This window comes from Sminthopsis crassicaudata, chromosome 1 (assembly GCF_048593235.1).
Source record: "Sminthopsis crassicaudata isolate SCR6 chromosome 1, ASM4859323v1, whole genome shotgun sequence".
Taxonomy (NCBI): Eukaryota; Metazoa; Chordata; class Mammalia; order Dasyuromorphia; family Dasyuridae; genus Sminthopsis; species Sminthopsis crassicaudata.
The window spans coordinates 174,115,216-174,141,112 of record NC_133617.1 but is presented as its reverse complement, the minus strand read 5'-3'; the positions used below and the strand labels follow the sequence as shown (position 1 = coordinate 174,141,112).

General features: G+C 37.0%; 1 protein-coding gene across 7 annotated transcripts in view; it reads right to left on the bottom strand.

Annotated features, from left to right (window-relative positions):
* HIVEP1 (HIVEP zinc finger 1) overlaps positions 1-10,171 on the bottom strand; it is a 176,329-nt gene extending 166,158 nt beyond the window's left edge. For 2 of the 7 annotated variants that reach the window (XM_074271726.1, XM_074271771.1), the window contains exons 1-2: positions 10,023-10,171; positions 2,560-2,704 (exon numbers count right to left, since the gene is read on the bottom strand). In XM_074271726.1, the coding sequence (XP_074127827.1) occupies positions 2,560-2,599 (40 nt within the window). In that variant the 5' untranslated portion in view covers positions 2,600-2,704; positions 10,023-10,171. The other 5 variants (XM_074271780.1, XM_074271762.1, XM_074271736.1 and 2 more) reach the window with 5 other exon arrangements.
* Between the last annotated feature and the right edge of the window lie 15,726 nt (positions 10,172-25,897).

Below are 25,897 nucleotides of genomic sequence, written 5' to 3'. Positions count from 1 at the left end.
AGCAAAACAACAGCTTAGAAATTAGAAATCCTTAAATCTAAAACACTGAGTTCTCACCCAGTAATCCTAACAATCTAATAACTATTTTTACTTAGACCTATGAAGAATGTGTTGTCAGATTCAGCCTGCATTTCTAGCTTTTTAAAATTTCCTATAGCTATACAGTTTCATCTTGTTAGTCTCAATCCACCATTTCATTCCACTACAATCTTTTTAGTTTCCATTTCTATTATCTAATATATAAGCTGTCTTAAATTTCAAATCATTACAAAAAACTTGTTCAGGATGTCAGGAAATTCTATCTTGAATTAAACAGGACAACATTACAAACATTACAAACATTACAAACAGAGCCTTTTGGCACACTACTCAAGAGTTCCCTCCAGACTGACATTTTCATAGCCATCTTTGAGAAGGAAATGAAGGACTAACAACAACTGGATTGACATTTATCTATTTATCATAACTCACTGGTCTAATCTTTCAACTAGCTGAGAGTTCATGTAACTATATTAACATCTGGTTCATATTTCTCCATCTAGTCCATAAAATTATTATGGAATATTTTATTAGTGTGTCACAAAATATTCATAATGTCTCTCTTTTTGTTTATACTTGAGAAAACTAAAAAAAAATTATTATGTATCTATATACATTATTTTATATTCCCCCTAGAAATATAAGGTTCAGAAGGGAAGAGACTTTTCATTTTCTCTTTATATTCCTATATACCACAGTATCCTATAAAATTAGATATCCGGTAGGTTGGGATTTTCAATTTAATCAATATAAAGCATTACTTTTTTCAATAACATTTCTGAAACCTTATTATGTATTTACTAAGAAGGAATAGAGCTACTGAATCAGATGCTATTCATGAACATGAACTTTAACAAATCATTAACCTACTAAAGGCCTTCAATATTATTCAATTCATTAATTTACTACATATTGTTCTCCTGTACTGAATCAGTCAATTCAAGTCAAGGAATAGAATAGCTTCTCACTGTAAGATGCCAGACAATTTTATTTTTCATATTCTTTTTTCCCCCTGAAGCAATTGAGGTTAAGTGACTTGCCCAAGGTAACAAGCTAGAAGTGTTAAGTGTCTGAGGCCACATTTGAACTCAGGTCCTCCTGTCTTCTGGGCTGGTACCCTGTGCCACCTAGCTGCCCCTATTTTTCATATTCTTTAGCTCCTAACCATTGATAAGTGCTCCATAGCACAAATTTTTTTTTACTCCTTTTTAAACCGCATTATAAAGTATGTTTGATACAAAAACAAAAAACAAAAACCTATAATCCATATTATCCAAATTAATAGTCTTAAATAACAAGCACCTGAGTATCCTTTTTAAGTCCTTTTTAATAAAATATTTTACCAAAATTTTTACCAATTTCAAAACCTTTTTGAAATGCAACAAGAGCAAAACCATTCAAAATATTACTTGAGTTTCTTTAAAAATTAATTATATAAAACTGTTAAATCTCAAAAACTCTCATGCATGCATCAATTTGTCTTGGGTTAATAATAAAATAGTTCTAAAATCCTTTTATCTAGTATGTAGATTGAGGAGTGAGGGAAAGGTAGATTATTCCTGCCTTTTATTAAATAGCTTATTCAAATGGGAAAAAAATATCATAAGTTTTTAACTGTAAAGTTTGTATTTCACAAGATGATCCCCAATTCTAGATCTATGATACTATAGTCTTAAGAGTAGTGATACTTATTTACTTTTTCCAAAAGGGCTTTTCAGTGAATCTATTTTTATTTTTAAGTCATTTCATACTTTTGTAAGCAATCAAGAAATCTATAGTTGTAAAATTCACTAAGATCATTTTTTGAATATGTTTAGGATTGTTTCCTTATTTGCTTTAGCAGATCATTGCCTCATTTAGTGAAACATTTACCTAATTGCCAATGAGAAAGAGTAAAAAATACATTAAAAACAAAAGAAATTATTTAAAATCATAAGGCAGAGTTTATTGGTATTAAAATTATTTTTAAAAAGCCACACTCATTACCATTCTTTATGTGAATTACATACCATTTACTACTAGCTGACCTTCTATTTCCTGATGGAAAACAGGTCAAATTTCCTGCTTTCAAGTTCTGAAAGTAAAAGATCCCATAAATGTCAAGTTTAACTCTTAAAAACTAGTAGTAGTTGTTTTTTACCTCTAAATCAGATATTTTGACTTGTAAACTAAAAGTGATGACAAATATTAAGGTAAATAAACTTCTCCTTAAGCATTTCCTGAGAAACAACGATTTTTTTTAAATCAACCTTTGACTAAAGTCCTTTTTGTCAGTGAGATAGATCATTCAAAAACAAATCTCACTGAATGCTTAGAATGTCATACATTTAGACCTTTAACATGTCTATCAATGACAGCAGTCATTTTGCTACTCAAAACCATTTGATCCTCAATGTTATATTCCACAAATCTTGCTGATTCTCATTATTCAAGATATCTCACTTTATAAGATTTATGACAAGTTTCATACTCTAAAACATAGTGTTCCTCTGGAGATAAAAAAATTTTTTACACACTTACCTCTCAGATTTCTTGGATGAATCTGTTTAGTCCGAGGCATCTTCTCTTAGTCACAGGCAACTTGTTCCTCTTAGAAATGGTGGTATAACCAGGTCAAGGAAGGGTAGCTCCATAAACCCACAAAATATGTCAGCTAATCCAAATACTGTGGAAATGAAAACAAAATTATTTAAAGATAAATTGGTACAAATACCAAGACTACAATGTCAGGATTTAACATTCAAGAACAAGTATCAAAGAGGACAAGCTCTCTCTTCTTGGCTCATTAATCTGACATTTAAACTCAGCCTGTAGTAGAGATGGCAGCAATAAGATCTGACATGTTCATCTCAAGATTTGAAGTTTATACAAAGGACTTTAGCATTCACTATTTTATTTCCTCCTCAGAAGGGCAAGTGAAGTTATTAGTGATTTCAGTGGTCTCTAAGTTACTCTCCACAAGGAGGCTCCTTTTACCAAAGCAGTCCAGATTGGCATTAGTTGTGCAATTTATACCTTAGAAAATTGTCCAGTATACTGAGGTGTTATGTGATTTTACCAAGGGTCACTCAGGTTATAAAATGAATCAGTGGTAGGGTTTGAAACTAGATCTTCCTTACTTAAAAGGTGAGAAGTTCAGAGACTGAGTGACTTGCCCAGGGTCATACAGCTAGTAACATGTCAAAAGTAGAATTTGAATAAAATGAGTAAGTCCAGCTACTTTAGGTCTGAAATTGCTTAACTGGGAAACTGGGAAACAGCCCCACCTCAGTTTTTGAATGACTACTAATCATAAAAACATTATTACAACAATAAAGTTCCCCAATGCTTTATTTTGGGATAGGGGCAACTACAAACAAAAGATTCTCTAAGACCATCAGTAGGACTACAAGGTCTAGTAAATCATGTCTTGATAAAATAGTTAAAACTATGAATTTCTAGGTCACAGAAGAATAAAATTCATTAAGTTTATGGCCTATCTTCAATAGATAATTATTCCAACACAGCAACTTGCCACTAGTCTACTAGGGAATTCAACAATCTGCATGAGTGAATGATACATCCACTCTAATTTAGAAATATAAACTTCTAAAAAGGATAATAGGCATGTATTTACTATATGCAGTAATCTTCAATCCTAAGAATATTTAAAAATCTGTGATTTCACATTGTATTCCCAAGCATGCCTTAGTCTGGGATTTCATGAATGTATATATATATATATATATATATATATATATATATATATATATATATATATATATATATATATATATATATATATATAAAGCAATTGTATGTGTATGTATATATGTGGGGGGTAGGGGTGTGTGTAATCACCTGATGGCCAATCACTCAAATGGAGCTTGTAATAAACACCACAGTTAAAAGTCGATTTTTCTTTTTTCATTAAACTTCTTTGAAAGACAGCTGGTAAACAAACACCAAGTACTATTATTTTCTCTGTTTCTAATAGGACAGCATGATCACTATGCAAAGGCCCAAAAACCAGAAACAAGAAAATTAAAATGTTTATAATTCCCAGTGAGCTAGTCACTAAGAATTCATTATTTGAAACAGTCAAGTACCATGTATCTAAGAAGTAATTCTAATAGTGAAAGTCGGTTGGCATTTGTGGGAAAAGAAACATGTCTGAGAACACTGATATAGTAATACAAGCTTGTAGAAATGCATGGATTGGAAGTCTTTGAAAGAAACCAAAAGCTACCTATTGTTATTAAATGTTTTTTTCCCTTCATCGGCTCAGTAATTAATGGCTAAACTATTTTAAAATGCCTCTGAAAAAAGAATATTTGGAAGAATGTAAATTGTAATAAAAGATTTGATAAAGTGCATGGCATTATGTATGCTAAATGATTTGTCAGACATCAGATATGATTTCAAGCTCTCTATACTGTAGTAGCTTATAAGCCCCAACTCGGAAACCTTGTTTCCTCATTTATCCAATGCAGAATTAAGTATAATTATTGTTAAATAAGCATCAGATCCCTGAACTAATTCTTTTTATATGCACAGCGCTGAAAATGGTCACGATATCTGAGACTTCTAAAATGAAAACTTCAATTTTAATCTAATAGAATTGCATAGTTTAAAATGATTTGCACTCTAAAATTTTAAGTATGTAAATTTCCAGTCTGTTAAGTCTCTTCCTTCTACCCCAATACTGTCTACCCCTCCTTCCTAGCCTACCATTCCAGGTTAAAATCTTTATGGAAAAAGAGGGATATTTTAAACCCTGCATCCGTTAACACTAGCTTAGTACGATCATTCCTTTATGAAAATTTTTTTTTACTACATACAGCAAAAACATGACATGATCAAAATCGCAAAGACAGTTGCAAAGGGAAAAACATGAATGAATGTGGAGGGCGGAGCCTGGGAAAACCCCTCTGCAACGCTGCACTGAACAAAGCGCTTCACATGCCAGGACTAGGAGGGATGGAACTGGAAACCCAGGACAGAACCGAGAGTGGATGCGGTGGAGGAAGAGGAGCAAAAGAATGAGAAAGCGATGGAGCCAGGAGGAAGAGGAGGGCAGCGGCAGCATCCTAGCCTTCCCACTGCTAGCGCGCGCATACATACACACACCCCCCCTTCATTCTCCCTTCCACAGCCAATAACTCATTAGCAAGCAACACTGAAATGCAAGCCCCGAACCAACACAACTAAAAAGCCCATCTTTCCAATCACAACTACTGCATGCGTTTCGTTTATCTACAATCCAGAAGGGGAAGACGAGAGTAAAGAGGGACTTTAAAGAAGGAGGGGGGGAAAGAGAAACCCACAAAGCCGTGGGGTGGGAAAGCTGAGGCCTGGTCTTCCTCACGCCCCCCCCTTTTCTTTCCATCTCGAACCCAGCCCTCCACCCCCAAAAAATGCGTCTGCAGCACTAATAAGGTCTGCGGGGAGGTGAGATTTCTTTTTTACCTGGTCGGGCTACGAGACGGGAGCTGTGGCGGCTGCAGCAAGGCTGAGGCGCGCACTAGTAGGAAGTGTCTCCCCCCGCCCCGCCATCCCCTCCCTGCCCTCCCAGCTCGCTCTTCTCGGCCCCTCTCCCGGCAGGTCGCAGGGGACCCGCACTCCCTCCTCCCTCCCTCTTCGCACCCCCAGCCCCGGGATCGCGTTATCCGAGGGTCCTCCCTCCCCTCTCCCCTCGCTCCGCCTCCTCCCCGGGCAGGCTGCGGCGTTACAGCCGCTGCGGAGCCCTCTTCAAACCTGCAGCTTGGGAGCCACCGCAGCCACCGAAGCCAGTCCCGGCCCTGGCGCTGGAGCTGCTGATGGCGGCCGCCGTCGCCGCCGCCGCTGGGGGAAGAAGCAGCAGCAGCAGCCGCAACAGAAGCAGCAGCGGCGGCGGCAGCGGCAGCTTGGAATCACCGCGACCCCTGCGCGGCGGCGGCGGCGGCGGCGGCGGCGCCAGGGATCCCTCCTTCACTTGACAACCTCAAACACAAACATGACCTCCCCCTCCCCTCCCCCTCCCCCTTCCTCTTTACTTCTCTCCCCCTCCTCCAGCACCGCCGCCGCCGCCCCAGCAGTAACCACTCTTCACGCTGACGACTGACACTAAAACAAACCCACACAGAAATATTCAACGAGGGGAATGGGTCCGGGGAGGGGGGTGCGGTAGGGAGGGGACTAGAGGAGGGCAGTACCACGGAGGGGGCCTGCGCGTAAGATTTTTTTCTCTCCTCAACATAAACAGGATCTTAGTGAGGACCTTGCTAGGGAGAGGTGGAGTAAGGAGAAGATACTAGGAGAGAGGATGAGCCGGGGAGGGAAGTAGGTGCTGTCCACCCTAGAGGGACTGGCAGCACAGGAAGTGATACACCGACGGACGGACACGGCTCGGGGTGAACTGGAGAACAGCCCAGAAAGAGTGCGACTCGCTTTCCCCTAAGGAAACCTAGATGCGGCTGAGGCTAGCACCCTACCCCCTCAGAGATGAAGCGGCTGGCCGGCCCGAATGCGTGTGGGGGCGGGGAGGGGGTGAATGGGGGCGGGGCGAGTTCTCCCTCAGAGGAAAGGAGAGGTTACCTCCTTTCTCCGAAGGGGCGGGGAGGGAGAACACGCTCTAAGTCCTCAGGGGTAGGAGGAGGAGAGCCGGCTCCCGGCGGGGGCGGGGGAAGGTCCGGAGGCTTTCCCGCGGCGGGGCGGGGTGGGGCGGGGCGCCTGGGTAGGGGTTCCCCCAGGGGCAAGAGGGGATGCGATGATTGGCTAACACTTGCCCGGGGGCGTGGCCAGGCCGGGTGTGGGAGGGGGTGCAGAGGGGAAGTGGAGTCTCCCTCCCTTAAGGGTCGGGATTAGAGGGACGTGAGCCCCGCGAGGAGATAGTACGGACCCTTCAGAAGAGGCTCTAGGAAGATCCTAGTACTAAGGAGAGACGGGGCTGAAGCCGAAAAATCGCGCCCCATCCTAACCAAGGGGTTAGAGGGACTTTGAAGGCCGGGTCTTTCCTCACCCCTCTCCCGGGGAAATCAGAAAGCGGAGCCTCCCCTTCTCCGCTCTGGGGCTAGAAGGGGAGGGGGGGCGGAAGGAGGCGGTGTCTTCCCTCACTGACTACGAAACTCGTAGTTCAGCTGAGGGGAGGAGGAGGGAAGAGCCGCGGAAGCGGGAGTTGGGGGAAGGGGAAAAGGGAAAGGGAGGTCGCCGGGCGACCCCGGTAGTCCCAAGGGACAGGGAAGGAGGGGGAGGGGGTGGAGCAGAGAAGTCACGTGGCGATGGCTGCTACGGGGAAAGGACCCAGAGGGTCGCGCGGGTTTGAGGGCGGTTGGTGCAGGGGAAAGGGGCGGAGACAGTATGGTCTGCCAGATCTTTTTTACTTTCTATTGCAGGATGTGGGCTGGGCCGTTGACGTCACGGGGTCTCCCGGCCCCGCCCCCTTCCCGGGTTGTATGAGGGAGGGGTAGAGTGGGGGATGGTGTAGGGCAACAGTAAAAGGGTAGAGTGGAGCCGCTGGGAGGTGGGAAGGGAGGGAATGGGGGGTACCCCAAGGGGGTTTCCTCAGCTACGTGGAGAGGGAAGGGAAAAGTCATTGTGAAACTTGAAACTCATTAACTTTGAAAAACAACTTTTAAAAAAACCTAGGGAGGAGGGTGAAAGGGACGAAAGGAATTATTAACCATGAAACCACAGTTTTGTTGGTGGCGGATGTTCCCATTAAGAGGGAGGAAAGCCAAGGTTATTCCAGAGGCCCGCTCCAAGCGCAGGCTGGTGGTTCCCAGAGAGGAAACTTCAAGAGGATTTAACCCCAACCTTCCAGTTTCTCTGTCATAACTACCCTCCTAGGCACCAGAGCAAGACTGAGCAATAAATCCAGTCCTGTGGAAGAGGGAAGGAAGGCAGAAGAGAATAATTTAAGTAAGGGTTTGAATACTGTTCAAGATTGAGAAAAATAGAAAAACGATAAAGAAAAAAAAAAGTGCAAGATTGTAGACCGGAGAACATAGCCGTATATGAAATAGACAATCAAGGGATCAATTTCAAAGATCCTGTGTATGTTTCACAATCATACAAGGAAACAAGAATGGTAGAGATGGATGTATGAAAAGTTTGGTTTTTAGAAATATTGCCACCATAAACTTAACAAGAAGAAGCCTGAGGTACCAAAGAGCTGGATGGGGCTACTTTGTTCTTAAAAAATAAATCCAAGATTAACCAACTGAAAAGGGTTAGGACTTCCATTCCACTTAATTCTAAATCTGTGGACACTTATTTAGATTATTTTGTTCCCTGTACTTTCACAGTGCACACTTTTTTTTTCCTGTTAAGGATGGACTCTAAGCCAAAATTGCTCCAGAGACATCCCTCCGCCCTCCCCCCCAAAGCTCAGAGCACAAGAAATAAAAATATTACGTAAACAAGAACAACCGTGTAGGCATATATAAAAATGCATAATGGAAGGGAAAAGCTTAGCTATTTTAAAACGAATTTAGAAGTAAAAAAACAAAACATTTCAATAATTAACATAAATTTTAAAATGATACAAACTATGAGGCGTTTCCATGTAATAGTATTTGCCCCTGGGAGCTACATATATCGCTATCTCATTCACCATGGTGTAAATCCATCTTTTTTAGTGAAACAAAATGGAATTGAGTAGGGTACAGATACACTGTACACACACAAAGGCACACACCTACCAAAATTAAGAATCTGAAAATTCCAAAAGCCACACATTTTAATTATGAAAACAATTTACAATAAACAAAGTCAGAAAATATAAAAATTCTCATGTTAACATTGACTCTGCTTAGTATCAGCACACCTAAGCTTAAAATAACGATTTTCACCAGACACACTAGATATATACATCCAGTAAGACTACTTGGTGGGTAATTTCTAGTTCCTATAACTCAGTGACTCAAACTTGCAATTCTGAATTGCATTAAAATTAGCATTTAAGTCTGTCACAGTTACCTTGCTTACAGTAACTACAATTTAATTAGAGCTGCACACAGTTTAGGGGACAATGAACAATTTATTATTCTAATTAATTCATTGATTTAAAATCTAATTTGGATTTGCTTTCTTGAGTATTCTTTCGTGTAAAAAAAAAAATCTATTTCATGTTCAATTTTTCCAGTAATTTGAGAGCCAGAAAATCCAACTAAATAGGCATTAAACTTTTTTTTTTGGCCACAAAACAAACCAAATATTTTTTCCTCAAACTTTACAGCATTACAGACCAAACATGGAAATTTTCTTAATTTTTCATTAAACGACTGTAAGGGAAGGTGCGGTTGGCCTCCTTAACGACATTTCACCATCAGAAACAGATTCATGGCTGGGGGGCGGGGAAGGGGGAGAATGTTCATACAGTCCGTACCTCTCCCTCTCCCTCCACCCCACCCCCGCCATAAGGAAGGAGTTAGCTTATTCACCACCATTCCCAAAGGCAAAGTAATCAAAACCCCTGGAGGATAGGAGGTGGAGGGGCGCTAGGGGTGGCAAAGGAGGAGGCTGGAGAAGGTAATAAATGAAGTTGTTATAGTCTTGTGTAATTTACTTAGCGTAAGAAAAGTGAAACAGAAAAAAAAAAAAAAAAGTTTACAACCCCCAGTCCCAAGCATGACACCATCTTTCCCTTTAAACTGCATCCTTCTAAAGCTTCCCCCTACTCGCCACCCTAACAACGGATCTTCTAGTTTAAGGTAAAAAAGGAGATTCGAATTTCCCCTGTAGCGGCCCCTCCAGTTCAGAAGCTCTCAGCCCACAGAGCGGAGCTAGGGCATGTAGGGCTGCTGACACGGAGATCCCGGAGGTTCCTGCTTGCAGCCACTGGCGAGTCACACACGCCGAGTCCCCTCCTCCTTCCCCCGGCTTAGGGTTTTCCCGTTCATCAACTTAATCCTCTCCTCTCCGCAACTCACTGACAAAACCTTCAATACACTTGCTAACTCTTCCTCTTACAACAGCTTTTTCAAAGCAACACGTCAGAAAAAAAAAGTAAAGAAAAAACTTACCCAAAGTGCAATTTAAAAGGCATAGCCAAAGCTTCCTGGGTTTAACTTTTAATTTTAAAAACAACAAATGCAGAAACCAAAAACCTAGTAGGTTGAAAGTGGGCGTGAGAGGAAATGCAAAGGGGAGGTGCTTCTTTCCCTCCACAGCCTCAGCTCTCCCCTTTTCTGGCCCAAGCCTGGGACTTTGATGCTATCTGTCGCACCGCCTACATTGTATAACTTCAGCTCTGTGTCTCTAAATGCTGCACATATATTTATTAATTTATGTGCTTTCATACTGAGAGAAGCAGGTGGGTAATGGTAAAGAAATCCTTCAGAAGCATCAGAGAGAAGCATTAGCATTAACTTGTCTTTGCTAAATATAGAGAAATTTAAATCCCCCTTTTTATAGTATAGGATAATTAGATCAAGAGATTTTTTAAACACAGGAAAGACACTAAATCATAAATATGTTCACTCTCCATCCCTAAATGTGAACATCCTAACATATATTCATTCTCTAAAGTTTTCTTTGGTTTTTCACTTCTTATTGATGGAAGATTTCTATCATTTCACCACAGGACAATTTTAGTCTGAAAGAAGCAATTCTAAGAATATTTTTCTGACTACAATAAAACCACACTGTAAAATGTCTTAAATATTTACTATTGGTTCAGTTACATTGAAGGTCAAATCATCTGGGCCTCAACTTCTCTGTAAGATGAAGGGATTGGCCTGGATAGCCATAAGACTCCTTCTCACTCCAAATCTTTTCTAATTCTATCTCCTGAGGTAGCCTATAATAAGAGGTTCTTTTTGACTTGTGGCACCAATCTTATATGGAGTTTCTATTCTAATTTTTTTAATATATATATATTTGTCCTTACTAAATCTCAGGGTCAGCAAAACTTGGATGTATTTTTAGGCAGATTTTTTTTCTGTAAATACTGTCAACAGCAATGAACACGTGTTTTTCTTAAAGTGCCTACTCATGTAATAGAAGCTAAACACAATGGAAGATATAAAGACTATATACACAATCCCTGCCTAGGGAGCTTACAATTTAATGAGGAAAATATGATGAAAATGAATAGAAAAAAGATTGAACTATACAGAATGAGCATAGCAAACTATACACTACATAGTGTTATAAGGTTTCTTCAATAGTTGTAAGCATTTAAGTGCCCTAGGAAAACTTCAAGGAGAGAGTGCTTTGAAAGAGAGAAAGTTTTTGATTTAGCAAAAAAAAAAATATTCTGAACAAGAGAAATGGCATGGACTAAGTAAGTTGGAAGGTGGGAGTAAGTGAATTATGTGTGTAGGTTTTCTGGCAAGAGTAGAAAATCTAAGCCAGGTGTAATGGATTATAAAGCCAGTAAGGTATGGGGAAGGTAAAGGTTGAAAGGCTTTCATTTCTACCACCTACCTTCTCAAGAGGACAAAAAAAATAAGCTTGATTGGGAGGAATTACTGAGAGTTACAATGGGCTTCCTCTAGTCAGGGAAATGATCAGACTGATGCACAATGAAAATAATTCACTCCATTGTAGGTCTTCTTTCTTTCTGTAATACCTATCAGGGTATATGAGATTTGGAATGAAGAGGACTTGGGTTTAAGATATTTCAACTCTTTGGACCTCTGTTTCCTTATCTGTAAAATGAGAAGGGTTTAGACTAAGATCCCTTTTGACTCTAAATCTTATGAGTCTATGATTTTGTGCCATAAACACATATTTACTAAATAATGATGGGTATTTAAGAGAAAAAATGCTCAATGATAACCCACAAGGCAGCTCAATTATTCCTCATCAGCAATACCCAGAAGTAACTGGCTGCAAAAAACAACAAACACAACAAACAATTCCCCACCCCCGGGGGAAAAAAAAAACTATAAGGGAAGAATTCAAAACAGCCCACCCATCATATCATTCAAGAAGCAACAATATGGAAATAATCAAATGCAGCAATATAAGACTAATAATACTGTTTAAAAATAAGATGGCATCCTGATCTAAAGACCCTGGAAAAGGGTATGTCAGGTACTTGCAAAAGATATTAATTTGCTTTTCACATATAGTGATGGAGGCCTGAGATAATTCCAAATTTCATAGCTCTAAATGAGTCTGAATTAGCTTGTCTAATCCTGAATCTTCTTGGCATCCTTAATTTTATAATTATATCATTAAATCACAGGACTGAGAGAAACTTTATTCTAGTCCATCCATTTGTTTTCTGGCAGAATTCCAGCTCTCCAAACAAATATGTTTGCTTTTTTTATTCTAAACATCCAGAAAAAAAAAAAAAGATCTTTATATAGAGAGTAATCCAATTTCACAGCTAGTAAAGCATTGGATTTGTCATCAAAAGTCCAAAGTTCAAGTTTTGATTCTGCTACTTGACTAGCTGTGCAATTGGACTAGTCCTATATATAGTCAACAGGAATTTAATAATTACCAAACACCAAGTGGGTTTACAAAAAGGGCAAAAGACAGTCCCTGCCCTCAAACAGCTTACAATATAATGTGGGAGAAAATGAACTAACAAATATGATTTGGACAAACTATTTACAGGACTAATAGGAAATAAATTCAAAAGAGAAGGCACTAAAATTCAAAGAGATTTGAAAAAAGCTTCCTATGGAATATAGGATTTTAGTAGAATATTAGAAGACAGTTGATAAAGAACATTTCAGAGATGGGGAAAAGCTAAAGAAAATGCTCAGAGCCAAGAGATGGAAGGTCTTGTTAGTGAAATAGCCAGAAGACTGGGTAAAGGATTACAATGATTTCCAAGGTCCTTTCCTTTACAGCTCTAAATCCTATAATAATATCTTATTGGTTCATTTTTTCTTAAAAGGCAAATCTTGATAGCAATCTGACCATGAACAAAATAAGCAACTGCAATCTACCTCTTAATAGTGCCAAATTACTCCTTCATCCTGCTTTATTCAGATATCTACCACAGTTGAAACCAAGGACTCTCATACCCAGGCCTCCAAAAATGACAGTGGCTCTCTGTTACCTCTAAGATCAAAGTTAAACTCCTTTGTTACTCTCATACCCAGGGCTCCAAAAATGACAGTGGCTCTCTGTTACCTCTAAGATCAAAGTTAAACTCCTTTGTTTGGCATTTAAGGCTTTTAACAACATGGACCCTTTCTACCTCTCTAATATTAAGCTTTTATTTCTGTCAAAGAGCTCTGCCAATCAGCTACCCTGGTTTACTTGCAATTCCTCAAATTTAACATCTCAGCTATACAAATTTGCAAAGGCTGTCTTCCATTCTTTCAGTGTTCTTCCTCCTTACATCTTTTTCCTGGTTTTCTTCAAGACTCAAGTCTCACCTTCCGTAAAGGTTTTTCCATGTCCTTCCCTTTTAAATTACCTTTCATCGATTCTGTATAGATCTTATATGGACCTAGTTATTTATATGTTGTTTTCCCCTAAGACTATGACCTCTTGAGGGTAAGTATAGTATTGTTGCCTTTCTTTGTATCTCCAGTAGCAAGTTCTTTATACATGCTTGTTGACTGACTAGATCTGTTAAATTCTAGGATGAAAAATAAATTCCTTAGTTAGGCATTTATGACTTTTCACAACCTGAGATTTTCCTATCATTTCAATTATCTTACATTCTGATTCAGTCCTACCTGGCCTACCTGCTATTCTGCCACATGACCCTGATCTTGACTTCCTGTACCCTGCTCCCTGGGTCTGGAATATTCTCTCAACCACTGACTCTTGAAATCCCTGACTCCCTTTCAGGCTCAACTCAAATGACATCTTCTACATGAAGCCTTTCTAGCTCCATACCATATGCTAGTGTAGTGCCTCCTATTTAAAAAACTCAGTCATTTTCAATCATATCTGATGCTTCACAACTCTATTTGGGGTTTTCTTGGCAAAGATACTGGAGTGTTTGCCATTTCTTTTTTCCAGCTCATTTTACAGATGAGGAAAATGAGACAAATAGGCTAAATGACTTCCCCAAAGTCACACAGCTAGTAAATATCTAAATGCAAATTTCAGCTTATGAAGATGAGTCTTCCTGATTCTAAGCCTGGTGCTCTATGCACTACATCTCTTAAAAACTACCTTGTGTTAATGTTGAACATACATATTTTATATATATATATATATATATATATAAAACTACATAACTAAATAACTGTATACACACACACACACACACTCATGTTCATGTTGTCTATAGGTTCCTTGAGAGCAAGGTATGGTTCTGCTTTTTTTTTGTGTGTGTGTATGTGTCTTCATCTTTTAGCCTAGTACCAACATGTAAAAAACAATTAATGCTTATTGATTGATTCAATTAAGGGGAAAGTGAGGGTGTGGCACAAAAGACCAGTTATGCTGGGAAAGAGGTTAGTCTATCTCTCAAAGTCTGGTTTCTAATGACCCAACTACTAAGAATAGATAAAGAGCAAATGGCAGTAGATAGGAGGAAGGTGGTGAAGTGAGATGGGAAAGGACAAGTATCAAGAGAGGTACACCATGGATGGTAAGATCATTCATAGATTTAGAAGTAAGCTAATATAACTATCTTATTCCCTCCATTTTTATGGGTGGAAAAAACATCTACAAAATTACTCAAATAATTTGCCATTTATTTACTTCATAAATGCTTGAACTAAATTTGAACTATTGACTAAAACAAACCTTAAGTGGATCAGGACCACATACGGGATCTCATAACTGATTGTGAAAGTTGCAGAATTATGATTTATTATCAGTAAATTTTTTATATGTATACCTATTTTATATACCTTTATATTAAGGGTTGTGTAAAATTTTCTCTGACAAAAAGAAGTTGCAAGTGGAGAAATTTTAAGAAACCTTGGACTAAAAATCTAATATTCTTTCTATTGTTCTACATTATTTCCTATAACACCTGAGTGTGTTATTGTAATGTGGGAGAAACTGAGGCAAGATAAAGACTAGAGTGTTTTTAATATTTTATTTGAGTTTCTGAGCAGCAGATCTGAATCCATTTGTCCTCCAGGGCTAAATTGGACTTTTGTCTCAAAGAATTTAGCATCAAATGTGAGATTCCAATGATTTTTATATGGCTCCAGAGATCAAGGGAAACAAAAGTGGAATCCAAACACTGATGAGGGGAGTGCGGAAATTTCCAGGAAGGAACTATGTTCCCTCAAAAATTCTATTCTGATAGGTTGGGGATAGGACCATAAATTCTGACAAACTGGGAGTGAAGGGGGTAGTCAAATGAGAGGCAGAAAGTCCAGAGAGATAGATATAGCCAATTAGGTATCCGAGATAGGACATCTGGAGTTTTATGACTCTTTTGAAATGCCAGAGTGGCCAGATTTCCATAGCCCTAATTATCTAAGTCCTAATGAACAGGCAAGGTGGGTTGCAACCAGAGGGATTGAGGCAGAACAATTCAAGGAATTAAGGCAGAACAATTTAGAGAAACTGAGGCAGGACAATTTAGGAAAACTGAAATAGGACAAAATTTAGGGAAAGTGAGACACAACAGTATCCGGAGCTGTCAGGGACTGGATGAAGAAGTGTAGTACCTAGTGTGGACTGGACAAGCAATATAGATTATAAAGTGCCCCCCCATCTTCCACATCAGCACCCAGAGACAAAGCATTGAATACTTACTCCAGCTACACCATTGGCAGCCTCTAATTACTACCAATGGCCCTGGTACAAACTCCAATTAATATCCCTTTTCCAGATTACATCCTTCCTTTTTTCCAGTTATTCTTCCAAGAATTTTAAACCTCTTCCTAACCTCCATTTTTTTTCATATAAACATCTCTATTATATTAAGCCCCTTCTCCAAGTTACCAAATCCCCTTTCATCCACTTACATAGCTTCACCTCTCATCATTCTTCACCCTCCATCCCTGCCACTTCCCAGTTGCCTTTTGCTTCACTCTGGGTCATCCCAGGCCCAGGATTTTTTCTGTCCTCCAATATCAATCATCTTTCCTTTGTTAGGCCAAGATTCTTCCATGTTTGTGAATGTATATTTGAAAGAAAACATATATATATATATATATATATATATATATATATAGCCAGACAGAAGTTAATGAGGAAAGAAGATTTTATTTGCAGCAAATTGCTATGGACAAAAATTCTTGAATAATAATTACACATGGGCTCAAATTCCAGTTCTGCCACTTTCTGCATCTTAAAACTTAGGCAAAGATCCCTCTTGAGCTTAGATTCCTCATCTATAAAAATGATATGGCAGTATGGTAGAATGGAAAGAAGGCTTATGGAACACATGTTTTCAAATTCACAACCTATTTGGGCATTCCCCATTTTCCTATTAGGAATATATGAAGAATTGTTGTCAATGGTCTCTGGCTCTATGAGTTAGTGCCTAGATGATGTCTAAGGCCCCTTTCCAGCACTAAGACCTATGATCCTAAAATAGTGCCAAAAAGCATAGATACTTAATAAATGCTTATTGAGTTAACTAGTTGTAACTCTATTATGTTAACTTTGTGCTCTCTTGTATGAGGTCTAAAGAAACCAAAAAAGGATCTTTTCATTACATATACTTCTGCTGATTATTAAATATTTTAACAGGGTCAAAATCTACAACCTAAGAATCTTGAAGGACATTTCTCATGTTAGAGGCAAAAAGAAGTATCCATAAAAATATTAAGTAGAAAGATTTTATTTTAGGGTCCTCACTTCCTCTTGCAAAAGTCTTTTGCCACTTTAGTTGTGCCCTGTCATGTGATAGGACATAAGTAAAGTGTCAAAGGACTACTAAATGTATAGTTGGAACCTACTAAAATTTATTACCCAGAAGGACTTCATTAATATATCCATATTAGCCTGTATATGAAAAGTTATACTAAAATATTATCTCCCTGAACTATTTTAAAACAGACTAAAATAATGAATCTCTAATTGTAGAATTTGAGGAACCATAAAACAAAAGCGAGATATATTAGAGGCCAAGATTATCTTTCTTGTCACCTAAAATCAAGATGCAGAACATCAATAAAGCATTTTCAATATCATATTTCTGATCTTTAAAAGCAACTTCCTTCCTCTTGCCTCAGAATAAAATGCCACTTATATAAATCCATTTCCCATATCCATTTCTATAAGAATACCTCAAACACGCACTCAACTTATATGTCTACCCTATCCCTTACAATGTCAAAAACTTACCAGGTTCTGCCTTTGTAACTCTGCTGGCTTTGAAAACTGTTGAGATACTTGCTCGCTGTAACAAATTTTATAAATCCTCTTGATATACCATAGCTTCCTGGTTCTTAGAACTCTCTTTGCTTTATAGTGTCTCTGGATTTTCTGCTCAGTGAAGTTGCTGAATAAATTCATAGCTTTGATTTTATTTTGGAAGATCTTGAAAATTAAGAGACAACTTGATACAGCTGCTGCCCATTATACTATGTGTACGTTTATGTGTGTATGTGTATACACATATATATGAATATAGTATATGCATGCATGCATGTCTGTAGTATATTGTGTATTATTGAAATAATGAAACCTAAGAACTAAGAAGTGACAACTATAAAAGTCATGAGAGAAGAAAGACTAAGGGGGAAAAAACTGATGAATTAGTGACTACTGCCTGGAAAAAGTTGGGGAGAAAAACAGAATAAAATTGTAACAGAAATGGGTGGGGGAGAAAACATTAATAGGTAAGTTAGAATAGATCAGCAAGGGTGAGAAAGGAAAACCACTATAGAGAAAATCAATAATAAAGATTGTCATTGCACAGAAGATTTAATGTCAGCAAGAAGACATTGAACTTGACATACTAGAAATCTTAGAGCAAAAGTAAAAGGTATGAGGCTTCTAAGCTACGATATATTATGATATATTCAGATGGTTTTCTATCTTAAAAGGATATAACTATCATTTGTAAGATTTTTTACTATTTCTATATGCAAGTTCTATCGAGTTGTGAATGTAAGTTTTATTTGTTTTGTTTTTAAATTACTGATAGAAATAGGAAAGCCTAATCATAATATGTAGTATTTAGAGATGGGAATAACAGGACACACATTTGTCTTCTGTTAGCTACTCACACAACTGTCATTCCCAACTGTTATGGAACTTCTGGTTGCAAAATTCCATCCTTAGTAACAAGAGAATCAAAACAGTCCCTCCCTCCTAAGGTCTGATCACAAAACTGTTTCGTAACTATGTTCCCTCAAAAAGTTCCATAGTCTGTTTCTCTATACAAATTAAAATATTTCCTGAAGGTTAAAAGCAAACAAAAGAAGATGAAAACTTCTAATAGGCAAATGTTTTAGTCTCTTCATTATAAAATCATGTTATTTTTTACTTGTCTAAATTCCTTACTGAAGTTTTGACTTTTTCCATTTTCTTTTAAAACATTTTGTGAAGTTTCTAATCAGACTTTTTAGATAACTGCAAACTTAGTTCCTGATGATTCTCTTATTTAAGGGCATCTTTTAAATGATGGATTTTTTCTATTTAAATTTCTACTTGAAATATGGTTTTTGTGTACCTTTATTTTTAGAATTTGCTTTTCATTTCTCCTAAAATTCTTATCCCAAAGACAATTCTTATGAAAAGCAGTCCATAATTAAATTATTTCATGACAGTTGTTAGTGATTATATATTATCCTAACAAGCAAGTTATCATTTTATTTTAAAATTTTAAGGAGAAAATACAATTTTCACTTTGTGTTTTGGGGACTTGTCTACACTAAAGCTTGTGCAGCAAGCATTATACTGAGCAACTAGGGTTGGGGTAGAAGGCTTGAATCTCAATGGAGCTCTGCCATGATATCCTTAGATTTCCCTTGTAAGAAACTTGGCATGTGAGAATTAATCTCTTCCGACTGACAGAAAAAGCTAGTTCTCCTTATTCTAGCCTTATCTTTTCACTATTAAAGAATTCCCTTATAAGATTTAATTACAATTTTCCTGTGACTATTAATTGTAGACAGACTGAGACACTCAGGTAACATTAAAAAGTGCATGTGGACCAGTGAAAATCCCTTTAACTTATATATTTGTGGAATCTGTATGTCAAACTATTATTAGAGGAGGGTTATAGGAAATAAGAATATAATTTAAATTTTCTATAATATAAAAATTTACAATCTCTCAAATTGTAGTTTTAGTGTTCTTAATTAAGGATGGGAAGATAAGCAATTGTATAGAGCAAAAAGCCAAGCATTCAGTTTCCTTATCTACTAATGCATCTCAAAGGAATATTTTAAGAAATGACAAATTAATATTTATTAAGCAGTCTGCAAAAACAATTGCTATAAAAGAACTAAATACTAATTCCTTTCCCCTTCCTTCCTTCCATTATCTGTAACCAGTCTCTTTTATTCTGGTCTCATATGTTTCTTTACTGGTACCCTCATTTCTTTCTTCACTTATACGATAATTAGATTCCATTTTAAATGAGCATTTCCTTCATCTTGAAAACTCTTGGCTTGTACCTACTTGCTTTTCTTCTGCCCTACTTTCCTTTCCTCCTTTGCCTTTAAACTTCTTGTTAATGGCATATTCTTACTCCCAGCACTATTCCCCCCCTCTACTTTCTCTAAAGCTGTACAATTTGGATATTTGCCCCTTAAATTCCATTAAACTTGCTGCTACTATTAATATTTACAAGAGCTTTGAATTCTTTAGATGAAAAGCACCAAATATTTTCCCCTAGTCTGTTCTATCTGTGCCATCTTACTCATTTAATATTGGTATTGTTTCTTTTCTGGCAAATTAAATTTATCTTCATCTTCATTTTCAAAGATAATAGTAATTCAACAGATATTTATATTTCCAAATCTCTTCTCTCTTTCAAAATGTCTTTTCTAGTGACTATTTGTCTTTCCTTTACACTTGATATATTTGGGTTTGATATGGATTAGTGAGTCACTTTTCTTTGTATTTCAAAAGTCTGAAAATTAAAATAAATTTCATAATATATTATCCTACATTATGTGAAAAATGCTATTTGGGGTCAGATCAAGGATGTATTCTCTTCTCCCAAGTATTCTCTTTCTGACAGTAACAATAAGGGATATGTTGTAGAAGAGTATGACAATCTTCTGCTACATCAATTTCAAAAAGTATTATAGCACAAACATTCTTATATTCCCTTGATCTGGCACACTACCACCAAATTAATCTTCCTTAAATACCACTTTGGTAATGTCACTCCTAATACAAACATCAACAGTAACTTTCTAGTGCCTATAGGAGAGTCTTAACTCCTTACCCTGATGTTTAAGACCCTTTTACAATTCATTCTCAACCTACCTTTTTTAGACTTATCTCCCTCTGACCACAAACACAAACCTCTCAGCCAACTAAACTGGTATACTTTTCAAACATCATCTAACACATTCATATCTTAATGCTTTTAGTACCATCATAATCTTCATCTTGAATTTCTTCTTCACTCTTCTTTCACTTATTGAAGTTCTATCCATCTTTCAGGAGCCAGGTAAAATTTCATCTCTATGAAGCCTTTCTTCTCTGATCATCCAAGCTTTAAGTAAAAATCTCTGTTTCCTCTGAATTCTAACATTCATTGTCCATATCACTAATTAGGTCTGGGCAGTGATAACTTTTATATGTGTATATATAAATGTTACATATCAGTATATACATAAATTATATACTTATACATGCCTATGTGTGTGTATATCTATATACACACATACATATATACAAACACATATACACATAACATTAGTTCCCATTACCTGAATTCCAGGTATGTTATATATCACCCTTCTCAAAGAATTCTCTGGTACTATTAGAAGAGGTTTGGTGGTATATGGGCTCCAGTTACCCCTTGGTATTCCCTTAAGTATAGGGGTTGGATCTCCTGTGCCCCATTCCCATTTAATTAATAACAATAATAACTTTTACACAAGAATTTTACTTCAAAGATATAATTAGGAATATACAAATAAACTCTACAACATGTGGTAGGCTTAGTCTCTGCCTTATACTACTTCAGGCTCTATGGAGTGGAAGAGGATTGGGTTGTAATTTTCCTCAGTTCCTAGGCAGCATATTCCTAGTTCCAAGTCCAAAACCTCTTCAACTAAAGTTTCAGGCACTTTGCCTTCTCAGGGCTTCTCTATTACAAAGGCTAACTGAAATATCTGACCTAGAATCCTGGTTCCAAAGTCACCATGTTTTGATTTCTGGTTGGTGGGCATCACCCCCTGCAGTTGAAACTGAGGACAAAAGAAACAGAACATACACACACACACACACACACACACACACACACACACACACACACACACACACACAATCTGTTTTTTTCTGGGAGCTACAGGATAAAAAGGAAAAGGAATAAGGAAGATAAGACTGGAACATGTTTGAAAGCAACTTACTGATTTGTTTTTAAGGAGACTAAAAAAATCTGTATTTTTTTACAAAAGAAAAGATTAAACTAAAAAGTTCTTTAAGCAGGAAATATCTGACTTGTCAAATGGAAAGAAATGGCTGTGAAAGGCCAATCTGAGTTAGACTATAAACTCATTTATAAATCTTATGATTAGCATGAAGAATAATTATGTAGAATATCTCAGTAAAGACTAAAACCATTTTAAAGAAAGTATAGAAAGATATACAAATAAGAAAAGATATTTCAAGGATATTTAATCACAAAAATCTAAGGAACACACAGAACAAAACTGAAAAAGATTTCTCAAAATCATTGAAATTCTCTATCTAGGACAGTGGAACTACAATGCTTAGACCCTAGTATCACAGTTTCAAATGTGCTTATAGTGAAGAAAGAAATGATGCTAAAAAGAACAAAGATAGGAAAGCATCTAATATGTGTGTGTAGTAGTAATAGTAGTAGTAGTAGTAGTAGTAGTAGTAGTAGTAGTAGTAGTATTTCTAGTACACAACATATACAGCTAAATACAGTATACATAGGGGAGATCAATGCTAGAGGTAATAAAATTATGAGGAAATTGGACTACTGATATATATAAGATAAGATAATAAAGATGCCAAGAGAACATTAATAACTACTAACCTATATACTTATTCTCCCATCTATTCAAAATCTTTAAAATATAGGGAGATAGGGAGATAAATAGATAAGTAAGTAGATAGGTAGATAGATAGATGTGAAAGGTATATAGATATACATGGTTTATTGTCCTTCTTACTCAAAAAGGACCAAAATGACATCATTATTTTAGAGTTGAGTTACAGTGTGTCCGACTATGGCTGATCAGACCAAAACGAGCTTAGAATGTTCTGCCACAGGTTAGACCCAAATAGTCTCTATGAACATTTGGGGTAGCTTCTCTAGTTTTGTGTACCTCATGTTTTTTCTGGGCTAATTCAGTTCTGCTTTGTTCATAGAGCACAGCACTTTCTCTAATGAGGGCACACCATGCTGGGCAGTTCTGTGCCAGTGTCTTCCACGTCATACAATCGATTCTAAAGTTCTTGAGAGAACTTGAGAGTGTCCTTCTATCACTTTTTCTGACTACTTTGTGAGTACTGGGAGTTCTCCATAAAATATTATTTTTGGCAAGCTTACATTTGGCATTTGAACAGTGTGGCCAGCACCACAGAGGTGCTCTCTAGAGCAGTTGGAATGCAGTTTAGTTTGGGAAAGGACCTCAGTGTCTGGTACCTTATCCTGCCAGGTGATCTTCAGAATCTTCCTAAGACAATTCAAATGGAAGTGATTCAATTTCCTGGCATGGTGCTGATACACTATTCAGGTTTCACAAGCACACAACAATGAGGTCAGCACAATGTCTCCATAGACCTTCAGCTTGATAACCAGTCTAATAATCTCTCCTCTTCCCACTTTCCTATCCCAAAGACTGAGGTAGCACTGATAATGCATGTGTCAATATCATTATCAATGTGAACATTCCTGAAAAATACACTACCAAGGTAAAAGAACTTATCGACAGCATTCAAAACTTTGCCATTTACTGTAACTGATGATTTTACATATGAATGGTGTGGTGCTGGCTGATGGAAGACCTGTGTTTTCTTGGTGTTAATCATTAGGCCAAAATTACCACAAGCAGCAGAGAACATGTGTGTGTGTGTGTAAAATCAATTGAAAATGTCCTTAATGAGTAGGGAATCCTTATTTAGTAGCAATCCTTAATTAGTGGGGAATAAGCAGACTTTCACATATGATATTTAATATTTTCCATTTCACAATTAACTAAAAGATTTAGAGAATTTAAGATTGCACTGATTTGATGTAATAAAATGCTGCCTTATATACTCTACAACTTAAGTGTCTCCCATCTATATGACAAAACTGTTCAATATTCCTTAAAAGATAAAACAGCAGAAATTACATTGTTCATTGAATTTATGATCATGAATTTTAGAAGAAACGTAAAACAAGATGTTTGTCACAATGAGGGAGGACATGTAGCACAAAATCCACATTTAAGTGGGAGTTCCTGTGGATGATGAAGTCCTCTAGATGTTGTTTGTAGATAACATTGTGTTTCTTGCATTAAGCCCAAGAATATAGCAGAGACTCCTGGAAGAGATCTGTAGTTTTTAAAGGAGTTTTTCTTTTATCTTTTCTATACAAAAAGACCAGATGGATAAAGAATGTCTCTTGTCTGAATTATGAATTTGTATGGGCACCTTATATAGCTTGCCCTTCAATATGTATACATTCAATACAGATGGATGGTGATTTGGGCCAGTAGTAAGGAGAAGGAAGACTGAGATGGATTACCTTTAGATAAATGCTAAATTACTTCACTCATAAAAAACAAAGTTCCATTTTTAATATCAAAATTTTATTGGTATTTCTTTATGATATCCAGACAGAAAATAAAATATTATTTGTATAATTAAAAATGAATATCTAGTGGAGAGTAATGGAAGACACTTATAACCAGGTTGCAACATATAACCAATTATATACATGAAAGAAGAAAAGTCAAAAGATGTTATCAAGGAATTGTATGATCAGAATAGCATAGCCAGAAAGCTACACTATACACTTGTAACGCATTTCTGGTGAAAGCAATGAAAGTCTCCACAACATTGGTAGACTTCTTAGAATTGTCTCAAAGGATGTATCAGTATAGATGAGTTGAAATCTGTATCATTGGAGGTTACTTCCAAATTAATATCACAGGTCCATTTGAGTATATTTTTCTTATTTTTATTCTTTCTTCAAGTTTTGCATTAATTCTGATCTTTGCCCTAACAAGTCTGTGTTCTGATTGCATAGAGAGCTAATGCCAGCATGACTCCCACTTCAATGATGAGTCATTTCCTGTCTGTTCAAAAATAATCAATTTCTTTTTTTCAATACTATTTGTTCTTTGTCATGTTCAGCACCTCCTGTTTCTTTTATGGAAGAAAAATTTCAAATATATAGTTGTAAGACTTTTGCATAATCTGTAAGCCTTTTTTTCTTTCTCATTTTTATTCTTGAACCATTTTTTTCTTTTCCTTTTTATTAATTTTATAATTATAATTTTTTTTGACAGTACATATGTATAGGTAATTTTTTTTTTACAACATTATCCCTTGTACTCCTTTCTGTTCCAAATTTTTCCCCTCCTTCCCACCCCCTCCCCTAGATGGCAGGCATTCCCATACATATTAAATATCTTATAGTATATGCTTGGTACAATATATATGTGCAGAACCGAATTTTGTTGTTGTTGTTGTTGCAAAGGAAGAATTGTATTCAGAAGGTAAAAATAATCTGGGAAGAAAAACAAACAAAAAAAAAGCTCACAGTTTACACTCATTTCCCAGTGTTCCTTTTCTGGGTGTAGCTGATTCTGTCCATCATTGGTCAATTGGAATTGGATTAGCTCTTCTCTATGTTGAAGATATCCACTTCCCTCAGAATACATCCTCGTACAGTATCATTGTTGAAGTGTATAATGATCCCCTAGTTCTGCTTGTTTCAATCAGCATCAGTTGATGTAAATCTCTCCAGTCTTCTCTGAAATCATCCTGCTGGTCATTTCTTACAGAACAATAATATTTCATAACATTCATATACTGTAATTTACCCAACCATTCTCCAATTGATGGACATCCATTCATCTTCCAGTTTCTAGCCACTACAAAAAGGACTGCCACAAACATTTTGGCACATACAGGTCCCTTTCCCTTCTTTAGTATTTCCTTGGGATATAAGCCTAGTAGTAGCACTGCTGGGTCAAAGGGTATGCACATTTTGATAACTTTTTGGGCATAATTCCAATTGCTCTCCAGAATGGTTGGATTCTTTCACAACTCCACCAACAATGCATCAGTGTCCCAGTTTTCCCACAGCCCCGCCAACATTCATCATTATTTGTTCCTGTCATCTTAGGCAATCTGACAGGTGTGTAGTGGTATCTCAGAGTTGTCTTAATTTGCATTTCTCTGATCAAGTGATTTGGAACACTTTAATATGAGTGGGGATAGTTTTAATTTCATCATCTGAAAATTGTCTGTTCATATCCTTTGACCATTTTTCAATTGGAGAATGGCTTGATTTCTTATAAATTAAAGTCAATTCTCTGTATATTTTGGAGATGAGGCTTTTATCAGAACCTTTAACTGTAAAAATGTTTTCCCAATTTTTTACTTCCCTTCTAATTTTGTTTGCATTAGTTTTGTTTGTGCAAAAACTTTTTAATTTGATGTAATCAAAATTTTCTATTTTGTGATCAATAATGATCTCTAGTTCTCCTTTGGACACAAATTCCTTCCTCCTCCACAAGTCTGAGAGGTAAACTATCCTATGTTCCTCTAATTTATTTATGATTTCGTTCTTTATACCTAAATCTTGGACCCATTTTGATCTTATCTTAGTATGTGGTGTTAAATGTGGGTCCATGCCTAGTTTCTGCCATGAACCATATTTTTCAACATCTTTTTTACCATC